Consider the following 19895-nt stretch of genomic DNA (forward strand, 5'->3'; position numbering starts at 1 on the left):
AGGTTGATGGACTCAAATTATAGTGGTAATGGAGACATTGGAAGACCTGAAGGACCAGATTAAGGAAAGATCATCCTGGAGAAAACCCATCTGCATGGTCACTAAAACTTGACACCACCGCTTTTAGGGCACATAATCAAGCAATCCATCTTGAGCATTTCAACTTGAACAGTCTTGTCATAATAGAAACAAACAAAAGAGGAAGAAAGCAAGAGGATGAACCTACCTTACATCCTTCACAAGCATGAACCCCATAGTGGAAGCCTGAAGCAATGTCTCCACAAACTTTGCAAAGCAACACCATCCCACCAGTCTCTGCAAAAGAAAGAGAGGAACTGATCTTAATTCCCTGCCAGGCTCAGGTTTCTGATCCAATCTCCCTCTTCTCTGACCCAGCCCACTGAAGTAACTTTCCCTAAGTTGTCTATGGATTCTCCATCATTTAGGTCACAGTTGCCCCAAAAGTGCTTTTTCCAAAAGGCAGCTAGACTTCGCATCTTATTTCGCATCTCATCCAAGAAGCTTCTTCGGTTCAGAACGAAACATTTTCCAAGAAAAAAAAACAAGGAAGTCCAGTTGCCTTTTGGAAAAGGCACCTTTGGGTTTCCCCAATTTGCTGTCCTCCAGAAATAATAAAGGTCAACTCCTATAATCTCAGTCAGCATGCCATTATTACTGTAGGATTATGGAAATGGAAGTTCAGCAAACTTGGAGGGTAACAGCTCTATCATAATGGAAACCATCTTAACTTTTACTTAAAATGGAAATGACATTGGTCACATGCACACCTGTACAGAAAGATTTTGCACATTGGACTACCATTCAAACATGTTTTACTGACTAACGCACTACTGACTAAATTCACCTCTCACATTCAGGAGAACCCCAAATTCAAAAGCCATGATTCACTATTGTAACTATCATAAGAGACCAAATCACAATACAGCTTAATACTGCATGGGAACCTTGTCAATATACTTGCAAAAAGCTTTTGCCAATAAAATAATGCTATGCTTCCAATAAGGAGGGTTTAGAAATTTCAAAGGGCTGGGCAGAGATCTATGCCTTCCCCGATGGTTCACTTTTTTGCTTGAAGCAAAAAGATTTTGGGCAATGGGTGATTTTCAACATTTGATTAAGTCAGAAAATGAGTGCATCCAAAAGATAAGTAACAAGAGTTAACTTCAAGGAGACTTAACAGTTGTTGGTCTTTCTATCTGGATCCCAAGTCCGTACATACACAATGGAATGATTATTACGTCACTCCACGTGTATATTAACAACTGAGAAGAGGAGGTGTATGTGAAAAGTCACTTACTTGTGAATGTGCTGGTAGCTCCATTCTGCTTGGTGGCAGGCACCTTATTTGGTGTTGGGGGCAGCTGGCCCTTGCTGGGGTAGCAGATCCCTTCAGGAAACTGGAAGGCTACCTTGGGTGAAGAGGGGGAGCTGGCCTGCTGCGGCTTGATGGCTCCAATCTCAGTGAGGGTCAGCTCTTCTAACGAGGATGGCAGCGAGTGTTGGGGTGAAGACACCAGGTATCCACTGGGAGGGCTGCCTGGAGTGGGGCTGGAGCCAGCTGTTGAACCCACATAGAGGATCACGCCACCTGGTGCATGAGAAAGGAGAGGGGAAGTTGAACCCAGTGCAGAGCAAGAAAGATAACTTTGGTGGAGATATGCAGAAACTATTTACCTAGGCAAAATGTGAAATGTGTTTAAAGTGCAGAACAATGAAATAGCATTTGGAAGCAGGTCAGGCAGAAGCTCCCTAATTTACTGAAGTATAAGGAGGAGGAGGAAGACGAGGAGGAGGTACAGCACAATCAGACTTGCAAGATTCTAGTTATTATAGCCACTCTCAGTAAAAGTAGTTTTATCCTTCCTGAAGAGTTGATTCCTGGTCTGGTCTAGCTGACAAGCAGGAACTATGGATGGCACTGCAGAGGGAGTAAGAATCTGCAAACAAAATGGCTGCCTTCCAAGTCAGTGCTCTGGCTGGGAATCTCTGCAAGAGCACACATTTGGGAAAGATAAAGAGCCACTGAACTCATATCCTGTCCAAGGATGATGCTACCCATACCCCACTGATTAACTCACACAATTCCGACCATGGTTTGCCTGAAGCATGTCACGTACTTCAAACAAAATAAAGATAGGAGAGAGAGAGAGAGAGAGAGAGAGAGAGAGAGAGAGAGAGAGAGGGAGGGAGGGAGGGAGGGAGGGAGAGAGAGAGAGAGAAAGAGAGGGAGGGAGAGAGAGAGAGAGAGAGAGAGAGAGAGAGAGACGCTGCTACCATCAATCTGATCATCCCACTGGGTCATGCCCTGTACAATTTATGTCTGACTAAAATGAATACCTGTGAGGCACATACTATAGCTGGCATGCCAGAGGCCTCCCTGCCTTCATTGCAATTCCGAGCAAATTGTTTCTGAAACAAGACTGGTAGGTTGTGTTTGGCTGGACGGGTCCTAAGCTATGCAAGCTTCCAGTAGTCTGTTGAAAGAAATAAGACCTACATTTCTAGGTCACTCCTTCAAGAAATACAAGATCCTGCATATGAAGGAGCGAAGGATATTTCCAAGCAGCAACAAACTACAACTTAACCTTCCTTTCCTAGCTTTCTGTACTGCATTTTCTTCTTCTTGATGGCCGTAGAAGAGGCAGGATCCAAGTACTTGGAAGCTCTCATTGTCTGTGAGTGAGCAGGGACAGAGGACGCAGGCGCTGCTGTGTTGCATTTCCACAGGCCTTAACAGCCTGCCTACACAAATGACATTCTTAGTTGGAACACACAGAGGTCAAGAATCTGCATTCGCATTATCAGAGAGTGCTTCCGGACAAGGCCTTGAGTACGCAATTCCTCTGAGTTGTTCACAGCTCTTTTTTGGGGGGGGGGGATGGGGATGTAAGCAGTCAAGCCACAGCATCTTCTCACTTTCAACCTTCTTGCATTTCCTAGTTTTAATTTTTTTTTTAAAAAAATAAGGATAATGCAATAATAACTGCGTAGGACAGCTATGAAGCAAACAGATCCTTTTTACTCCTCAGCAGCCATTTAGAAATGGCAAACAAGCAACAAACAACCCTCCCCCCAAGCCTGGCACTGCTACAGAAAGACAGAAAAATGATTGTTAGGAATATAATCTATTGGTTGGGTTGGCAATATATAAACCATATAGCAATGCTGTTCCTGTTTCTTTAAATCATGCTGTAAAATGCGATTGGTTGCTGTTTTCCTCAATCGGCCATAAGAGGGAGCCAGAATGACTGTTAGCTCTCTGTTTGTTAGATGCTGGGCTGATCTGATCTGAGTGTTTTTGGAAGCTGGCTGTTAGAAAGTGCCGTGAGCTATTGTAAGTTTTGCAACTGCTAGCAAACTTTGAGTACTCAACTGATTGTATGATACTAGACTATGTTATTTGGATTATCCCTTAACTGAAAGACATTGATGACTGAGTGTCTTATCCGTGTATGACTTGGACTGTTTGATGGACTCTGATACCTCTATTTCCACGAAAGTAATAGCCTATTTAAACTGAAATGTCTCTGTATGCTGGTTTGTGTGTTCTCCAACACAACTGTCACAACGCTTCGCTGAACGTACTCGCTCTCCCAACAGGGAGCTTACCTAACACTGGTTATGGGCCCAGCATTAGTGTGGGCAACTAAGAATGAATATATAGTTAATCATTTACTATATCATTTACTATATCTACATCATTTAGATGTAGAGACAACATATCTTCATGCACCGTTGCAACATACTATATATTTACTATATATATATAGTATACTATATATGCACCGTTGCAACATACTATATATTTACAGAAGCCTGAAGGATTTAAAACTGATAGTAAAACTGATTGCTGGAGGTTGAAAAAGAGTCTGTATGGCTTGAAGCAATTAGGATATGAATGGAACCAATGTATAGTTAAAGAGTGGATGAAGATAGGTTTTAAAGGTGGCATGGCTGATCCATGTTTGTTTAAGAAAGAAAGTAATGGTGTGATTTCATTGTTGCTATTGTTCACTGATGACATAGCATTAATCACTAAAACTGAGCAAGAAGCTATGAGGATTATAACACTGTTAAGGATGCAGTTCAGTATAAAACATCTCGGTGAGATTAGGCAATATCTTGGCTTACAGATAGATAAAACTAGGGGAGGATACAAAATCTCACAAACTGAGAAGATTAACCAGCTACTCAGAACGTTTAGCATGGAACTGTGTAAACCAGCTAAAACTCCAATGGGTCAGGAATTTAGCCATGATGATGTAAAAAGCCCTGTGTTTGATAAGGGTATTTATCAATCATTGATTGGTAGCTTATCGTATCTGAGTAATTGGTCAAGGCCCGACATAGCATATAGTGTAAATCAATTTAGCCAGGTTTAATGCTGAACCTACTGAAAGGCACTGGCAAGCTGCTAAGAGGATATTAAGATATCTTAAGCAAACGATGCATTATGCATTCTATTTAGAACCGAGAGATGATCTGAGCTTAACTGCATATGCTGATGCAAGTTTTGCTACAGATGTGTCTACACGGAAATCAACATCAGGGTTTGTTGTATTCCTGGGAAAGGCACTAATTGGATGGAGGTCTATTAGACAAAAACATTTAAGTTTATCGACTATGGAGGCTGAATTCTCATGTTTGTCATTATTATGTACAGATTTGGTGTGTTAGAAACAACTTCTACTGGATATGGGAATTGACATACGAGAGCCTATTGTTGTTTACGAAGACAATCAAGCAGCAATTCAGATGGCATCCAATCTTGCTGTAGAAACTAGGTCAAAACACACTGATATAAGATATCTGAATGTACAGCAAAGTGTTAATAGTAAATTAGTTTCATTGGAGTATTGTATGTCTGAAGATAACATCGCAGATCATTTTACTAAGGCCCAAGGTAACATAAAACATAAACGTTGTTGCGAGGAATACGGATTAAGATTGTAAAATGTATATATTGTCCTACCCAAAGGGGAGAATGTTAGGAATATAATCTAACGGTTGGGTTGGCAATATATAAACCATATAGCAATGCTGTACCTGTTTCTTTAAATTATACTGTGTAAAATGTGATTGGTTGCTGTTTTCCTCAATCGGCCATAAGAGGGAGCCAGAATGACTGTTAGCTCTCTGTTTGTTAGATGCTGGGCTGATCTGATCTGAGTGTTTTTGGTAGCTGGCTGTTAGAAAGTGCCGTGAGCTATTGCAAGTTTTGCAACTGCTAGCAAACTTTGAGTACTCAACTGATTGTATGATACTGGACTATGTTATTTGGATTACCCCTTAACTGAAAGACATTGATAACTGAGTGTCTTATCCGTGTATGACTTGGACTGTTTGATGGACTCTGATATCTCTATTTCCATGAAAGTAAAAGCCTATTTAAACTGCAGTGTCTGTATGATGGTTTGTGTGTTCTCCAACACAACTCTCACAACCCTTCGCTGAACGTACTCACTCTCCCAACGGGGAACTTACCTAACAACGATGACTCCCTTTCTCCTACAAAGACGGTAGGCCACCAACAGAGTCCAGCCTTTATGCTGCTGAAATGCCACTCAGTAGCAGGAACAAAAATAAGACACTGCTCTGTACCCAGATGGCAATCTTTTCTGCCCCAGAGGGACCCCTGTTGTACACTACAAGCTGTAGTACAGGAGATACACAGAGCTAAATTGCGACACCAGCATTTATTCAGCCCTCGTGTTTTAAGCCCACCCTTCTTATTCTTGACCCTGGTAAGACACAGTAAACAAGTGTCTCATTTTTCCAGTCTTCTTTCTGCCAACAGGTTGACCTGCCAAACTATATATGGGATGTCAGAGAGGAGGAAGTTGGGAAACTGGATTTGAACTAGGTCACTGCCATCCAAAATCATCATCCCCCCCCCTTTTTTTTTAACCCTGAAAAAAATCTCTTCGTGCATGGCTCTGATCTGTTCTGCAGTTGTTGCCAAGTACGTCTCAAGGTACAAAGCCAATGACCAGCTGAAAGCATGCAAGCTCCATGTGATTGCTGGACAAGGCCAGAGAAACAGCAGGAAGCATGGCCCAAGAGGCCCAGTCTGTAGAAAACTAGGGCAAACAAATGGCACATACAGGCGAACAACCAAACCCCAGAGCTCTGCAGAAAGTCATTCCAGAAAGCAACCCCTAAGCCAGCCTTGGGGCAGAGCTCTTCATCCTGGTTCCCAGGGTGTATTTAAAAAACAACAGGATTATCGCTCCATATTTTTAGATAGCAATCTAAGGCTATTGGATAACAAAGCAACAGCTTGTCATGGAGTTGCAAAGAAAGGAATGTCAGGATGAAGGTCCAGCTTGCACACACATCCAGCCAAGAATTAACTAGGCAAGGTCAACTCACAACCAAAATGGGGCAAATCAGGTGAAAGTCCCTTATCTGATAAAGGCTATTAGGTCAGATTTGCAGGCTAACCTGTGCGCCTAAAGCCTCTTCCTTAGTGCCACATAACTGTAGCCTAACAAGCTCCAGTAACCACTTGGGGGGGGGGATATGTTCATTAGATTGCTTTTGTTTCATCTCCAATTCATTGAGGGAAGTAGCTCAGTCACTCTTAACTGCTCCAGTTTTAAAGTAGCATTTTCTCTCTTCTCCCAACAAAATATTTAAGTTCACTATTGATGCAGTGGTTGATATTAAAGCTAGGATGTGCCCAACTTCAGGCCTTTACCCCAAGGCTGCTGCAGGCCTCACTTTTCCATTTTAATCATTGGATGTGACTTGGACTGCAGGCAAAGCCGAACACCTGGCTTCTACCTGGGTAATGCTTAACCGGTATTTTTTTATGGCACTTGTCAAATCTTCTCCTTAAAACTACAGGCTTAGTTCTTTTCCGAGAGCTTGTTTGATTTGTATTTTTAAGAAACTTGAGGCCTAGCCCTATAATCTACTGTTTCCTTAAACCAGGAAACAGACTTTTTTTTTTTTTTGCTGTGTGATGTTTGTTCTATCAACACTGGGTGTGTATGACAGGTTTTCCACTACTTTTGCCAAAAGGTAGGCTTTGCATGGCTGTATTTTTAATTGTTTTCTCTCCTTTGGTTATTTGTGAGACTTTCACATGAGCACCAGAACAGTTGCACTTAAGTTGTCCTGAATGGGTAGGGAGAAGGCACCTACTCCTTTTCACCTACTCCATTCTGGCTCGGCAGCACCTAGTGCCATGGTGATAAATGCTATTTCATGGAGCCTTTCACAATTACATGTTCTACCAGTTCTTTCCAGACACTGCCAGCCATGAGGTCAGAACTGCCCTCCTGCATCATTCACTGCCAGCCAGCGCTACCATTCCTTGGCAGAACAAATCAAGGAGTCACCTCACTTGTTGACTGCTCCCTCCCACTTCACCTGCAACATGCATGAGATCTATCACATGGATTATTTTTAAACACGCTCTCTTTGAGGTGTGCAGGAGGTACTGCACCAAGCCGCAGGAGAACATCCACCTGCCTCAGCCTGCACCTGCCACTCAATTTTTGGGCATCATGACATGTGACATGAGCCTATTATTCCCAGCATCTGGCTAGGTTGTCCTACCTGCCTACTCAAAGGAGTGGTTAACAGCATGTTAAAGCAAGTCTTCTGAAAAGCCCTGAGATTTCAATCTGGCTGAACAGGAACAGATCTAACCATTTCTCCATCCAGCCCAATATTGCGTGCTCTAGGCATTTCTTCAGGGTATAAGCCTGATAAGATTTTCCATATTAACTGCAACATGAGCCTCCCTAACTAGGGAGATGCCAGGGAAACAAAACATATGCCCTTTCCACCAAAGTTCCGCTCTCCCCACAGACTGCTCTCTCTTTTGTTTCTTGGACCCCCTTCCCTTCCACTACATCAGTGATGGGATTCAAATAATTTAACAACTGGTTCTCTGCCCTAATGATTTCTTCCAACAACCAGTTCACCAAACTGCTCGGACAGTTAACAACCGGTTCTCCCGAAGTGGTGCGAACTGGCTGAATCCCACCACTGCACTGGTGGGATTCATGAATATATGTTGCCATAATCTTTTGTTATTTTTCTGCATACAATTTTTCTCACCCCCTATATGAAGTGGGCCACAGAGGTTTAGCAGAAACCAATCTTCCCCCTTATATCTGTGCCCAAGCTTAACACACCCACAAGGAACCCACAGCAAAACTGGAAATGTACTTTCCATGTGAACCTCTCCAGACTCATCTTCCCATTGACCAATTGTCGACAGTCAACTCTGTCCTGCAAAATCTCTGACTTGAAAAACATGTGCCCCAAATAAACAGCTTTTCTTTTCCATTTTCACAGGCATGGTGGGGCTTAAAAGGGCAGCAACCATTCACTCATGCCTCAGTGAGTGCTGCCAACTTTAAAACCATTCTGGCCTTGTATCCATTGAGAACATGCTCAGAGGATGGCTGTGAGGCATCAGGAATCTTTCGGCTTTGGCTCCAAGCCTACATGAACTCAGCCTCCCTAGATTAGAAAGATGGCTCAACCATCTTCAAACATACAACAATAAACTCAAATGATGAAAAAGCTCAGCAATAACAAAGCTGAAATACAGCTCTTGGCCTCAGCTTTAATGAGGTGTCCCTTGATTTTATTGTCAGGTTTGCAATGATCAAGGAAGCAAATTGTTCCTTATCTCAAGAATGCCTAAGGATCAGTTGGAGGCGCCAGAGATGCTAACACAAGAACAGAGATGGAATATTTTCAGTAATTTTGAAACTATGAGAGAAAACAATTGGGGTATTTTTTTCACATGGAAAAAAAAACCAGACAGGGAAACTTTAAAATGTTTTAATTTTTGCATCAAATGAAACTATAACCTGCAGAATCCTAAGAGACCTAAGCTTTCTTAATTTGGTCAGTTTGCCAAACCAGAAAAGAGCAACAATGAAAGCAGAAATAAACCATCCACATGATCATAAAACAAAATTATGTCCTCTGCGGCGTAATGGAGAACAGATCCAACAAGCTCCAAAATAAAGTATTATCAGCACACAATCCCATAAGCAACCTTGGAGCTGAATCCTTGGAAGGGAGAAGTGTCTGAAATCAGATCACACTTCAGTCCTGCTTGTCCTATATTTAAAGAAAATTTAGCGCTCTGGAATTTGAGATAAAATGTATTATAAATTAATAGAAAACATATGGAAGGGAAAAAAAGGATAGCAATCCAGAAGCACTTTGTGATATTGCATTCATTATTTCAAAGAAATTTCATTGGTAGCTTTTTATTCTTGTCATTGTTTTTTTTTTACTTTTTCTGATTTTTTTTTTCTTAAAAGGTCTGGGGGGGGAGAATCCCTCTTTTCTCAATTTTTGTTCCAACTTTTTTCTACCATTTGCACTTCTATAGAAGAGAATAAATCTATTGTCTTAGTTCTTGGAATACCGTATTTTTCAGAGTATAAGATACACCTTTTTTCCTCAAAAAAGAGGCTGAAAATCTGGGTGCGTCTTATACATTGAATACAGCATTTTTTGCTTCCCGAAGCCCCGCCCCCTTCATCAAAATGGCTGTGCATACCCTTATGGAGGCTTTCAGAGACCTCCTGGAGGCTGGGGAGGGCAGAGATGAGCAAAAAATGGACCGTTCCCCCCCCCCAGCCCCCAGCGGCACTTTATAAGCCTCCATAAGGCTATGCATGCAATTTTTTTTACAAAAAACGTGCCCGTTTTCACGAAAAACAGGCAGTTGTTTTGCTCATTTTTGCCCCCATCCCCAGAACTCTGCAAGCTCCCCCCCCCCGCCCCCCCCGGCTATTTACGCCTTTTATTTGAAAGAAAAACGGGCTGTTTTGGGGAGGTTTGCAAAGTGCAAAAACTTTTTTTTTCCTTTTGGAAAGCTCTTTAACTGATTGATGAGAATTACATGGATCAAATGCTGTACCAGCAGGAACAAAGTCTTAGGTGCTGCAGATTGTCAGCGATTTCCTTCTCTAGCATATGGATAAATACACCTGGAAACATACCTACCCACCTACCTATCTACCTACTCTCTCTCTCCCTACCTACTGTATTTCTCCCTCTCTCTCTCTATCCCTCTATCTACCTACTGTATTTATCTCTCTTTCTCTTTTTCTCTTTATCCCTCTACCTACTCTCTTTCTCACCCTACCTACTGTATTTCTCTTTCTATTTCTCTCTTTATCCCTCTACCTACCTACCTACTCTCTCTCTCCCTATCTATCTACTGTATCTCTCTATTTCTCTCTCTATCCCTCTACCTACCTACCTACTCTCTCCCTACCTACCTACTGTATTTCTCTCTCTCTCTCTCTCTCTCTCTCTCTCTCTCTCTCTCTCTCTCTCTCTCTCTCTCTCTCTCTCTCTCTCTCTCTCTCTCTCCATCTACCTACCTACTTTTTTTTAATTTGCCACTTCAAAACCTTGGCACATCATATACTCCAAAAAATATGATAAGTCCAAGGTATTTTTTTTCCTCCCACATGTTTATCACTTGATTTGATGAAGCACGCTAGAATTGCCAAGAAATTACCTCAAACTCTTTACTAAAGTAATGTTTGAGAGATCATGGGCAAGCCCTAGGCACCAACTGCTTAGGATTCTGCCATTGCAGAAAGGCAGGTAGTCCTTGATTTACAACTCCATTTGGGATCAACATTGCCATTGCTAGGTAAGGTGGTTGCTAAGTAAATCATGCCAGGTTTTATGGCCATTTTTGCCACAACTGTTAAGCACATCACTGCAGTTGAGTAAATCATGTGGTTGTTAAGCAAATCCAGCTTCCCGCCCCACACTTGCTTTTCTGAAGTTGGCTGGAAAAATAGAGATCACATGACCCCAGTACACTGCAACTATCATAAATACATGCCAGTTGCCAAACACCTGAACTATTTTGTTACACACGACTGTGGGGATGCTGTGCAGGCCTGGTTGCAAGTCGCTTTTTTCAATACCATTGTAACTTTGAAAAGTTGCTAAATGAATGGCCGTAAGGGGAGGACTACCTGTATCTGCTTACTTCAATAAAGGGATACTCTATATGGCATGGGTGTCAAATTTGTGGTATCACTTTGCCATCACGGGACGTATCATGTTTTTCCTCTTCGCGGAGCTTGGGTGGGTGTGGCCTGTGCATGATCTATGCCTTTCTGCAATGGAATGCAACATCCTAAGTAGGGGGTGGTTATGTGGTCTCACCGACTTTCAAAGATCATTGTGATCCCCTAAGCAAATCAGGATAGAGTAGACAAGTTTATAAAATATCAGAAACCTTTTGTGGACTTTTTGCTGAAAAATGGATACAACTGAGTTGAAGACTTGAATTTGCCAATCAAAAAGGGCTGGGTATGGGAAGAAGTGATCTATGCAATATAACTGGGGTGGGGGGGGAAGTAATCTTATTTTTGCAAATGTTGTAAATATAAATTACTTCTTTAAATACCTTATTTCTCTATTACTTTTTGAACATTCTTTTTCCTTTATATCCCTTCTATCTTTTTTCTTTTAAACTTAGTTTGTATTATCTTTTATTGTTTTTAAAGAAATACTTTTTAAAAAATGACCAAATTAAAAAAAAAACCTAGCCATAAAATTTAGTGAAGGTTGAGCCCTTATGAAATTCCATCCATTCTAGTAGGGAAATGAAGCATGTACAATACTAAATTAAGTCTTTAGTATGGAATTAATGATACTTAACCTTCGTCCTGCTTTTCTTCAGAGGAAATAATACTGTGTGAAAAAAGCATGTTAAATCACAGGAAACGACACAAACTACAAAAACAGCATGGGGAAAAGAAGGGAGGTTTACACTGAGCTCAGACAAAATTTGTGTGAATGTGAGTGAGAGTGAGAGTGAGAGTGAGAGTGAGAGTGAGAGTGAGAGAGAGAGAGGGAGGGGGGAGGGAGGGAGGGAGAGGGAGAGGGAGAGGGAGAGGGAGAGGGAGAGGAGAGAGAGAGAGAGAGAGAGAGAGAGAGAGAGAGAGAGAGAGAGAGAGAGACTGCTTCAAACTCAGCTCTCCCACTGCTGACTATATATCTATGTAGGGGTTTTTTTTTTAGCAGTGTGGCCAAGTGGTTTGACCCTATCTTCTTTTGATAAGGTTTTTTTTCAACTTCCTATTCCAGTCTACATCTCCAGCTCTTTCCCATCAAAGATCTAACCAAGGTTGAATCTTCCTTTCGGACCAGTAGCCAAGGTGAGTTAAGTGCTGCCATCTGCTGAGGTGATGTCTACACCTTCAAAATAAAAGCAATGCAGTTCTATTTGCTTGCATGGTGTACACTTATTTATATTTAATTTCTAATCTCTAAATGGCCTGATGTGGGTCCGGCAGGGACAACCAAAGGGCAGAATGTGGCCCAGGTCTGCCCTATAGTGACCAGGAGGTGAGCTTGGCTAGATGGCATCTTCTTGAAAATAAATCTTCATCCATTGCTCTTTGGAGAGTTTACGCAGTCCATGCATTCTAGGAGATGCTGCCTTCAGGCATGCCTTATGGCAGTGTTTCTCAACCTTGGCAACTTGAAGATGTCCGGACTTCAACTCCCAGAATTCCCCAGCCAGCGGAGATGCTGCCTTCAGGCATGCCTTATGGCAGTGTTTCTCAACCTTGGCAACTTGAAGATGTCCGGACTTCAACTCCCAGAATTCCCCAGCCAGCGGAGATGCTGCCTTCAGGCATGCCTTATGGCAGTGTTTCTCAACCTTGGTAACTTGAAGATGTCTGGACTTCAACTCCCAGAATTCCCCAGCCAGCATTCGCTGGCTGGGGAATTCTGGGAGTTGAAGTCCGGACATCTTCAAGTTGCCAAGGTTGAGAAACACTGCCTTTATGGAGTCCAAGTAGGGAAAGCTACCTTAATGGCTTGTTGTGGGCTGTTTTGTATTTGGGACACGTTTTGTTTGCAGCAAACAGCTGCTTCAAATGCATCTGGGTAGAGGAAATTTCTCCGATTTCTGTTCCTAACAGCAACTGCCGGAGGCTCCTCAAAACAGGGGAAGAAAAGCAAAAGCGATTCAATTTTCTGTTTTCAAAACAGCCCATATGGAGTCCCCTGTCTTCTCTTAGAGGAGTAAAAAGCTCAGCAGCATCAAAGGCTGCGATGACCTAGTTGAGATTTTAGCAGTTTTAACTGACATGTCCTCAATTCCAGTTAACCCCTAGCCTGGGGATCCTCTGCTTAAAAAAAAAAAAATATTGTAAACAAATCTCCATTCCACTCCCCCCCACCCCCACCTCAGCACTTACTGCTTTCATTTTCACCCCTTAACCAATTCTGACCTATTAAAACCACCTCTTCCTCGCCCCCACCCTTAAGGCGACCACAGTACTGACCCGCTCCTATGCCAACAGGGCTGGGGCGTGGGGTTAACCAAGGCTAACGGCACCACTTAAAACCGTCCCAGTGTTTGCGGTGAGTCAGTGCCAAGGGAGAAGCTTTAAGTGCTTGTTATTTTTAGCCTCTGCCGAAAGCTGGAGAAAAGTTTGGACTGCGGGTGAGAGAGCAGGTTGCAAAAAATAAAAATAAATAAAAGGAAAGGAAAGGAAAGGAAAGGAAAGGAAAGGAAAGGAAAGGAAAGGAAAGGAAGGGAAGGGAAGGGAAGGGAAGGGAAGGGAAGGAGGGAAGGAAGGAAGGAAGGAAGGAAGGAAGGAAGGAAGGAAGGAAGAAAGAAAGAAAGAAAGAAAGAAAGAAAGAAAGAAAGAAAGAAAGAAAGAAAGAAAGAAAGAAAGAAAGAAAGAAAGAAAGAAAGAAAGAAAGAAAGAAAGAAAGAAAGAAAGAAAGAAAGAAAGAAAGAAAAGAAAAGAGCTCCGTTCCCAGCTCTTCTTTGCCTCCAAATTCGGGTCAGCGCCTCACGTGTCCTCCTCCTCTCGCTCTCGTTGAACGAGTGTCAAGAACAGGCAACGTGCTGGAGTCGAGCCAAAGCGGAGCGAGGAGACACCTGACTCGCGATTCACGTGGCTCGGCGGCGCAGGCCATTCCGATGGTAGGCGGGGGCTTTTTTCGCCCGAATCGCTCAGGATGCAAAATGAGGGAAGGAGGGGAAACAAGAGGAAAAAGAGCCCAGGCGCGCCTCCGAGACTGACTTACACGTTTAATTACAGCTAGAAAGGAACCCAAAAATATCACGGAAGGTGGAATCCCGGGATGAAATGGGGTGTGTGTGGAGGGGGGGGGGCGTAGCGTAATTCAGCAAAAGAGAAGGCTCTTTTGCATTAGCTGACGGCTCCGTGATATCTTATGTAATCAATTAACTTGGTTAAAATGGGGTTGCCTCGTTTTGTGGTTCTGTGTGTTGTGCAAACAGAGCCGAGGTATGGCACAGCAGCTGCAGAGAACTGCACGATCCCAAGGAAAGAAACAGATGCTTCCCCACGTTGTAGGCAGACGCCACGGTGTGCACATATACACACGCTATTCATCGCTGTTCTATTGGCATCTTTATTGTTTCGCAAAATGGGCTCCTTAAAGCAGCAGTATCTTCCCTCCAAGACGAATTGGGCTTATTTTAAGGAATACCGCGAGGGGACCTGTGTGGTCCTGCCATGTCCAAAACAAAGTTAATAGTCCCAGCTGCTTCCAGATGTTACAGAAGTGGAACTTTTTGATTTCAGCTGTCACCGCCCATTTCCCCCACTGTTTTGCAATCCAGCTAAACTACTGGTAAGAATCCAAAATAATAGGACGAGTTCATATATCACTCTAGGCTATATATTGTAGCATATATTTGAAGCCCAAATGTAGTCATTTAAGTCTACAAGCCATGGTTTTACATATAAATGGGGTAATTTGTTACTTGTACAGATTATGTTGCAATAAATGGTACTTTCTAGCCAAGCTTGCCCGATCCCTACTAAAAGTGAGATTTTGTTGTTAATTGTGAATCATGTCTGACCCATTTTCAGGCCTGAAAAAAATGCAGCTGCATTAAGAAAACTGAAACTTTTAAAGCAGCTTTTGCATTAACACAGAAGCCTGAAAAAAGGTGAGCCGCTTTAATAAGTAACAGAGTAACTGCTGTGTTGACACAAGGTCTGAAGCACTTCCAAATCGTCTTCAAAGCTTATGTGGCTCTATATTGGTGCCAAGAAAACTATTCATGTAATGATCAGGAGTCAAAATGAACTTGAGGTATCCTCAACAATTTAATAAATTTTTATCCCATTATTTAATTATTAAAAACAATTCTCAAATCAGATTGTTGTTTAGCATTATTATTTAAATGATGCAACCAAAGATAGAGAAAGCAGGTAAATATTGATAGGCAGACAATCTGGAAAAAAATAATATTTGAAGAAACCCAGTGGATACAACGGGAACACAAGGAAGTGATAGCAACAGTGGACATTTTTACTACAAGTAATTCAAGGTGGTTGAACATATACAATTCCCCCTCCTTTCTCCTCTTTTTCCCCAAAACAACCTTATTAGGTGAGTTGGGCTGCTATTAGGTGAGTTGGGCTGCTAAATCCAAAGTCAGCCAGCCAGCTTTCTTGTCTATGGCAGGGCTAGAACTCACAGTTCTCCTGGTTTATAAACCATTATCTTCACTACTACATCCAAGAATAGGGGGTCTCCATACTTGGCAACTGTAAGACTCGTGGACTTCAATTCCCAGAATTCCCCAACCAGCATGAGTGGCTGAGGAATTCTGACATTTGAAGTCCACAAGTCCTAAAGTTGCCAAGTTTGGAAATCCCTGCTCAAGAGGCTTGGAGACTGCAACTTTTTGCTACTTTACAATCTCAGCTGTTAGCAGAGCAACCAATATCTAATTCTGAAAAGACTCCACTTCCCAGCATTCCATTAGAACAGAGTTATCCCAAAGTAGTCAATATCAATTCCCAAGGCTGGATGGGAATAGCTATTGCTGTAATAATTTGCAACATTATTAATTAAACATTATTTTCATATAATAACCATTTGGGGATTGATAAACAATCCAAAACTTCATGAAGACGTTGATGGGCTGAAAGGTTTAAGGACTGTTGCATTAAATTAAAAATAAATGTACTAATTCCATACAGATCTAGTTCAATCAGGAAGACTATTTTTACTTAACAGCCCATGGTGGTGGGTAATTAGAAGGCAGTATTGCAGGCAAACTCTGCTCACAGTCTCGAGTTCGATCCTGATCAGCTCAAGATACACTCAGCCTTCCACTCTTCCGAGGTTGGTAAAATGTTGACCCAGATTGTTGCTTTAATCTGGGCTTTAAATGTGTGTATGAGTGAACCCGTTATAAAATGGCCTTGCCAACAAACCTACCAATTGAGCCTATATGTCATACCAAGCCAGAACTAAGAAAACACATTATGGTTTAATATGGACTTGTTTTTGCTCTATGTTGAACTACAAGTACAGGTATCTTATGATGATTTGTTTAATGGCCAAAGTTACAATAATGCTGAAAAAAGTGACTTATAACCACTTATACACTTATGACCGCCACAGCATCGCTGAAGTCAGATGATAAAAATTCAAGGCTTTGGAAGTTGGTATATATTTATGGCGGCTGCAGCATCCCAGAATATGATTTAATCACCATTTACAATCTTCCAAGGGGCCTTCAGACAAACAGTCAAATGGGAGAAGTCTGGTTCTCTTATAACTGCATGATTCACTTAACAACCATGCCTAACATAAAATCAAACAAAACTACTTAATGACATCACTTAGCAATGGAAGCTGCAATCCCAACTTTGATTATAAGTTGAGAATTACCTGTAATGGGACACACACGTGATTACCCCTGGCTGGTGGCATTGTCAGGGAAGGACTTGGGACACAAAGCTTTCCTTTGAGCACACATTCTCTGCTAAGGAGGGGTCTCTGTAACACCATTTTGTCCAGGTTCTTAAAATGTGGAATTTCAGGGCTGTTTGCAACTTGTCCAAGTGAATTGCTAGACACAAGGTCAGTACATCTGGTCAGTGTATCGTCATAGCTGTCAGCCATTCTAATTTCTACACTGACTCTTGCAAGGTTTTAAAACCTGCCTTTAAAAAAAAAAAATTGCAGCTTTTTGTAGCAAATGGCCCTCTCTGCAGAAGCAATCCCCTTGCTGCATTGCCCCTCTCTCCGTTGCATGATTTTCAACTATGTTGCATCTGCCTCATCCATCACCCCACCATTACAGAATCTGGGCTGCTGATACTGCAGTTTGTTTGTATGCAGCAGTGTGGAAGAAGGCAACAGTGGCAGCCAACACGGACAATTTCTGAACCTCCAGCAAGCAAAGAATAGGTATGGCACCTTACGTGTTTCAGCGAGAAAAAGAATTGCTGTTGCGGGATACCCACAGAGATCAATCCTTGGCAACCTCCAGAACTGCCAAAGATAGCTGCTGTGTTGCTTGTTTCTGGTGACCTGAATTTACCTGATAAAGGCAAATTGAGCTGTGCTCTGAATTGCCTTTAACGCTAACAACAGCTGGGGGAGTCCTGCCTTATGCCAGAATGTAGGCCAAGAAGCTGCTGCTTTTTCCCTCCGCCCACCTCTTTTTATTTTTTTTTTAATTTTTTTGAAAAACAGCAAATCTGATTTCCCTCCTCTCTCTGCAGATATGAGCAATGGCCCTATTTTGAGCTCATATCGGAATCACTTTGAAGCTGACCTTTGCATATGTTATTTCCTTGGCTCTAAAGACTGCAGTCCAATAGGAAAGAAAAATTACTCAAATTTTGCTTACTTAGCTGAATAACTGAAAAGAGCAACCCCAGTCAATTTTTAATAGGGAAATTCCTGGTCCAAATTCAGAAGCTATCTTCCACCCAAAATAACAAAAAAAAATGTCATTGATGGAATGATGTTTTTCAAGCCTCTGTACTCCTAGCATAACAACTTCACCACAGGATTGTCTGGTGGCAGATGAAATTAAAGAAAATCAAAAGGATCTGATAATAAGATGAGATTAAAAGATTACTAAAAGGCGGGGAAAATCCTCCTTGTAATCTATCAAAACCATTTTTTTCAACTCTTCGGGCTAGTTAAAAAAGAATTAACAGTGTTGTCACCCAAGTACCAAAGGCGAATGCATTCTCTCTTACTTTACCTTACTTGGAGCTAAGATAACTCTCTCTCTCTCTTTCCCTCTCCCTCTCCCTCCCTCTCTCTCTCTCCCCCGCCCTGAAGAGAATTTCATTTTTTCCCTCCTAGTATAGTCCTTATTTCTTCCTTTACAGCAAGAGCCTTTAATGCACCTAGCTTTATTCTTGCCCATCCCTCTCCTCTCATATGTTCAACCAGGCACCACAAGTTTTCTACAGAAGAAATGGCTACAGAAAAAATGGCTTGCCATCCAAACCTTCACAAATCCTGCTTCTTTATTACCCGGTCATGAGAAGTCTCATGTAAAGCAATAAGTCAAGAATAATGACTCTTCCGCACAATCTAAGAAAGTAAAAAGGAGTTTGGGCCTTATGAGAGAAAATTCTCCCAAGGGTGCAGCCAAGGCTTTGATATATAGAAGGCCAAAACATCAGGGCAGAAATCAGCACATCAGGATTTGTTATCTGTCAGTTATAACCAACCACCCGGAACTAAGTCAGCCAAGAAAAATCAGTATTTAGCTGGCGCCGAGTCTTTCCCTTGCTCATCCCATTCCCTCTGTCTCTAATCTAATATAGAAAAATGTGATGGTTAGGGAGGTGACAATGTTGTCCTTGTAAGATGGAACCAAGACATGGTGCATGAGCCAAGAAGAGTCTCAGCTGAAGTGCGTCAGGAGACATCAACTCATTCAGATGTTTAATGTATGTCTATACCCTCCCATCAGTGGAACAGGGATGGGTGGCATAAAAGAGAGCAACATCTCAGCTTTTTTGGCTTTAAATAGGTTAAACGAATCAGAGAACATCCATGAGCTTGCCAGAACTGTAGTCGCACTCCTAGAGTGCCTAGGAAATAAATGTGATATTAAAGATAACTTGTTTTCCTAATGGGGCCAGATAACCCTTCAGTAACATAGTTTAAATGAATCTAGGTTTCCAAAGATCCAGTGTTTGCAGTATTGTTTATGTATTTTACTCTAAAGATCAGATTAAAGCTCCAAACAAGAGCTATCCTTGTATCCAACCTTATTCTACAAAGTGCTGAGAAGTTGGAACACTTTAGAAAGAAGAGTTTTGTGGGAATTTGTTCCATACTATGTTTGAACATCTAGCCTAGTTTGTACTGGCAGCCCTGACTAGTCATGGATCTCCAGAATTGCAAGCATAAGGCTTTCCCAGGCCTACCTACAGAAGTCCCTACGGTCTTATGGCATGTATAATATGTATGAACTGCTGCTACTATAGGACATCGTGGGAAAATCCATTCTCTAGCTTAGACATATTTGAGCTTCTTTGAAATTCTGAAGACAGAAGAATCCAGCTTGCTCCCAGTGCGAGCAGAGAGGTTGTTCAAGTTCATGGGTAAAAATTAACTAGCGGAAATGATGTAGGCAACCGTTTACTGCAAGTATCTTTGAATCATTTTTTATTTGTTTTATTACATCATAGAATGCAAATAATCAGGTTGACTTTTAGTGGTTGGCTTCCAAAAAAGTTCAAGGTAAGAAATGGGACCAGAGAGACTGTGGCCAAGAACTCATACTTGGGCAAGATTCCCAGCAGATTCTAATAGTAAAGATTTTATTACCTATTATTATGCATAAATTGCTGTAAGAAAAAACCACTGGACAGATTATTCTAGTTCAAGGAGTAGGTTTTGTTGAGCTACAAACCCTAAACACTCTTACTCATCCTTGCCTTAAGAGAAAGAATTGGTCAGCAATATCTGGAAAAGTATACTGGTTGCCCTCAACTTATGACTACAATTGACCCTGAAATTTCCGCTGCTAAGCAAGGGAGTTGTTAAGCGGATTTTTGCCCCACTTTACGATATTTTGGCCG

At 41.9% G+C, this 19895-nt stretch overlaps 1 protein-coding gene across 1 annotated transcript in view; it reads right to left on the reverse strand.

Moving 5' to 3' along the window:
• The window catches only part of LOC106547336 (nuclear receptor subfamily 1 group D member 1), a 43428-nt gene that overhangs the window by 10977 nt on the left and 12556 nt on the right, over window positions 1-19895 (reverse strand). Inside the window, exons 2-3 of the mRNA XM_087710566.1 lie at window positions 1319-1609; window positions 227-315 (exon numbers count right to left, since the gene is read on the reverse strand). Coding sequence (XP_087566692.1) covers window positions 227-315; window positions 1319-1609 — 380 coding nt within the window. The remainder of the gene's footprint in view (window positions 1-226; window positions 316-1318; window positions 1610-19895) is intronic.

The sequence above is a fragment of the Thamnophis sirtalis genome, unplaced genomic scaffold (assembly GCF_051295495.1).
Source record: "Thamnophis sirtalis isolate CommonGarterSnake01/CBP01778 unplaced genomic scaffold, rThaSir2_p1.2 scaffold_3, whole genome shotgun sequence".
Classification (NCBI taxonomy): domain Eukaryota; kingdom Metazoa; phylum Chordata; class Lepidosauria; order Squamata; family Natricidae; genus Thamnophis; species Thamnophis sirtalis.